The sequence below is a fragment of the Mus pahari genome, chromosome 18, assembly GCF_900095145.1.
Source record: "Mus pahari chromosome 18, PAHARI_EIJ_v1.1, whole genome shotgun sequence".
Classification (NCBI taxonomy): Eukaryota; Metazoa; Chordata; class Mammalia; order Rodentia; family Muridae; genus Mus; species Mus pahari.
Genome location: NC_034607.1, coordinates 490,721 through 494,623, shown reverse-complemented (window position 1 = coordinate 494,623; position 3,903 = coordinate 490,721). Strand labels below are relative to the sequence as shown.

Genomic DNA, 3,903 nt, shown 5'->3' with positions numbered 1-3,903 from the left:
TGTCAGCAAGCTCTTGTTGGCATCTGCCATAGTGCCTGGGTTTGGTGGTTGTTCATGGGATGGATCCCCAGGTGGGGCAGTTTCTGGATGGCCATGCCTTNAGTCTTTGAGGTCACTTCATGCTCAGGCTCTACCCAGCAGAAGACAGACTCTTCCTGGCTGCCTTCAGATAAAGACTTACAACTCTCAGCTCCTGCTCCAGCACCATGTCTGCCTGCACACTGCCATGCTTCCCACCGCTGATAAGGGACTGAACCTCAGAAACTGTAAGCCAGCCCCAATTAAGTGTTGTCCTTTATAACAGTTAGCATGGTCATGTCCCTTCACAGCAATGAAACCCTAAGACAGGTGATAGGACACAGAGTCTGAGACCCGTTGTGCACACAAGGTGCCTCTTCTGTCTTCTCCGTAGCCTACTTCCATTTCTCCCTTGGTTTCCTATCCACCGTTTGCTCTTTAGCAGAGCCTTCAAAGAGNCACATCTAAAATGGATCCCTGTGTGGTGTCTACTTTTCATAAGCACAGTCTGTAACTCCCCAAGATTCCTGGTCAGGTCCCGCTTCTATCTAACCCTGACCATGAAGGTTCCTGTAACCCAGGCCCCACATGAGCACACCTTGGCCAACAAGAGAATGTCAATGAAGTCCAGAGTCTTAGACTTAGCCTTGGACTTCACAAACTCATCAAGGNTTTGGCTGGAGAGGGTGTGCCGTCTTTCCCTAATGACAGAATCTGTGAAGTTGTGCACCAGGTCGCAGGCCTTGCGGAAGCGCCACCCATCAGCAGTCTGGTAATACAGGAAGTCCATGTACAGGAAGAGCTGATGTGACCTCTTTATTATGAGGGAGCTGAGTTCCAAGATGGCAGAAATGTATTCACTGGGAGAGCTGCAGGGCAAGACAGAGAGGAGACNAGTTAACACACAGGCAAGCTCCAGCCAGAGTTCCAGAATTAGGATGCACCCAGAAAAGGGCGTCCATGACACACAAATTCTGTTTCTTGCCTCCCACAAATAGCCTTCTGAGCCAGAGCCCAGGGAACCAATGGACATCATTTCACCTCCTCATTCACTCAGCAGCTGCTCCTGCTCTTCCCCAATTTCCTGTGATGCTGCCCAGGGTCCTTGCCTCCTGTATCACTATGAAGCTCCTCTATTCATTAGATTGCCCAAGCTCACTGGGACTAGGAGCCCCCTCCTATACAGACACCTTCTCTTATGCTCTGGGATACACAGGATGGACTTCACATCCTTCTGGCACGGCATTTAACATCTTTAAGATCTGGCCACTTGCTGAAAATGGTGGCTCCTGACTGTGATCCCAAACTCAGGAGGTAGATGCAGGAAAATCAGAAGCTCAAGGCCAATCTAATCTCCATAATGACTTCCAGGCAAGACTAACTACAGACTGAGACCCTGTCAAGAAGNAAAAAAGGAAGGGGATGCAGGGGGAGAAGAAAAGAAAAGCGACATGGGCTGTCTTAAGGTTCTGTCTCAAGGCTGAGACAGGGACTCACTCTTGACAGTTGCTGTCAAAGCCAAAGAGGCATTTCTGCAGACTGTCCAAGGTCATGAGGCTGATGTTCTCAAACATTTCCAGACGTGCACTGCCTTCCGAGCATAGGTCCTTCCACTTGGCCTGAGCAGAGGAGGGACCGAGATGGGGATGAGCCTTTCATCCTTGAGCCCCTTCTCAACACTAAACACCAGAAAGGCCCCTGATACTAAGGAAATCCCAACTCTGGTGGGAGCAGAAGATCTCACTATCGCAGACGAAGACATTAGTTAGGAGACAAAGCCGAGTGTCATCCTGTATCTGTGTGCCCTTGCTTAGCTTGCTGCCTGCTACGTTGGTGAAGTCTTCCAACACAATTACATTGNCTTAATTACCGTAAAGTACACTTCAGTGCTCTCTCTACCATTCATGCTCTCTTATTCCTTGTAAACTTGGAGAAGTCTGACTTCTCTGACATTTCAATTAATCATCCATGATATGACAGTCATATTCATCTCTGCCACACAGCACTATGGAAATTACATCAACCAATGCAGNCAATNGAACTGGTGTAATATTTCATATGTTTAAGGNGCTCAATAAGTGTTTGTGATGATTATCATCCTACTTGGCTCTAGAAATGGCTTCATTTTTTCTAAGTCCTCCATTCTCAGTCTTTACAGTGAGTCCATGTAAAGTTTCTGCTTTTTCCCTTTTGAAACCAGGATNTATCCATACTTGACAACCAGAGTAAACTAAGTTCTATACAAGTCCTTATGTTTGGTTTGATTTTCAAGTATGTTCTGACCATATTCACCCAGTCCCAACAACTTCTTAATAAAAGATCTTAGTTCTTTGAAACTAGGTCTTGTTGCTNACGTTGGTCTGGCCTATGATTCACAATCTTTCTTCTTGAGTCTCCCCAGGCAGGGATTAATAAGTGGGTCACCATGACCAACTGTAGAGCAATGGAGTTTAAACTAGTATCCCACAAAGAACACGCTTCTTCCATAGTCAACATCAACTGTTGGTTAACTTTTCAGGGCTTCTGTGAAGAAGAGTAGATACTAACTGCTANGAACTCATCTACATGCTAGGAGCATGACTCCAGGGTACCATCCTGATCCACTTTTAAGTACAGATTATCATTCTCNCTTTAAAGATGGGGAAANNNAGACACAAGNAGAAAACTGATGACTCCGAGACCATGGAACAGAAGTGCACCTTCAGACTACGTCTGTCTGAAGCCATAATCTTTTCTGCAATACCGTATTTGGGGCCCTAGGTTTGAGGAACTTACATGCATGATGTTCACACTCTGGTTAAAAATCTTCACATAGGGCTTCAGGATGTCAAAGTGGAAGGCAGGTGTCAGCAGACGGCGATGGCGGCTCCACTTGTCACCCGAACTCAGCAAGAGCCCATCCCCTGGGAGGGCAGCAATGTCAGTGGGCAAACGTGGAAACTTCCTCTGACCCTAACATGTCCTCTGACCTTCACTTCAAGGTACTCACCCAGCCAGGGCTTCAGGAAGTGTAAAAGAGTCGTGTCCTTTGGGGCCACCAAAGCTGTCATGGAGAAAGACAATCAGGTGCCATGAAGAAGACAGATGAACTATAGGAGTGTAGAGAACTCCCAGCCCCACGGCTTTCCACTTTGCTGCCAAATTCAGGATGGCAGGAAGGGGACAGGGACAAAAGAACCAGAAAAAAAAGGAAGAAGGTGAGGCAGGACCAGATCAAGCTGCAGCATCAGGGGGAGAAAAGGTCACCTGCCAGGGCACAACATGCCTCAGTACACTTGCNCATGGCTGCTACATGGTCTGNCATGTTTTCNACATCTGAAACTAGTAGAAACAGTCTACAGGCCTTTGCAAANNCCTAGGACACACCATCAATGTGGCTCTCTGACATGTCCTGACATATGCTGCCACATGTTATCATGACCTGTCATAAAGAACACCCATGGCATTCCCTGACATGCCTTCACACAGTGTGTCTGATGTTACCTGTTTGTGCTCTTCAGATAATCCTAGGTTGCCATTTCAATGTGTTCTCATTCAAGTTTCAAATGTGACCTACATATGACAGATACCTCTAGCTCTCTCCTCTATGGCATACTAAGCATTAAGTGCTCAGGATTGAGGGTTTCTCTATCCTCAGAGTCATGTGCCTACCATGAAGAGTTGCTTCTGCCCTCTCCAGCCATCAGGCGTCTCCAGACCCCACCAGACACGGTTCACCCTTCTGGACTCTGGTGCATCTTTCCCTTCAGTTCTTTGCATTCCAGTTCTGTCCCAAATTGTCTCTATCTCGGGTCCCTTCTAACCAAGGTGGCTGTGGCAGCTGAGACTTGCTGAACTGGGGAGGTTGGCAAGAGTTCCCACTATGTTACATGCCTCACACAACAT

At 47.3% G+C, this 3,903-nt stretch overlaps 1 protein-coding gene across 1 annotated transcript in view; it reads right to left on the bottom strand.

Moving 5' to 3' along the window:
* Positions 1–3,903, bottom strand: part of LOC110335977 (cytochrome P450 4F5-like) — a 12,595-nt gene that overhangs the window by 3,997 nt on the left and 4,695 nt on the right. The window contains exons 3-6 of the mRNA XM_021218416.2: positions 3,008–3,061; positions 2,794–2,921; positions 1,516–1,637; positions 617–887 (exon numbers count right to left, since the gene is read on the bottom strand). Coding sequence (XP_021074075.1) covers positions 617–887; positions 1,516–1,637; positions 2,794–2,921; positions 3,008–3,061 — 575 coding nt within the window. The remainder of the gene's footprint in view (positions 1–616; positions 888–1,515; positions 1,638–2,793; positions 2,922–3,007; positions 3,062–3,903) is intronic.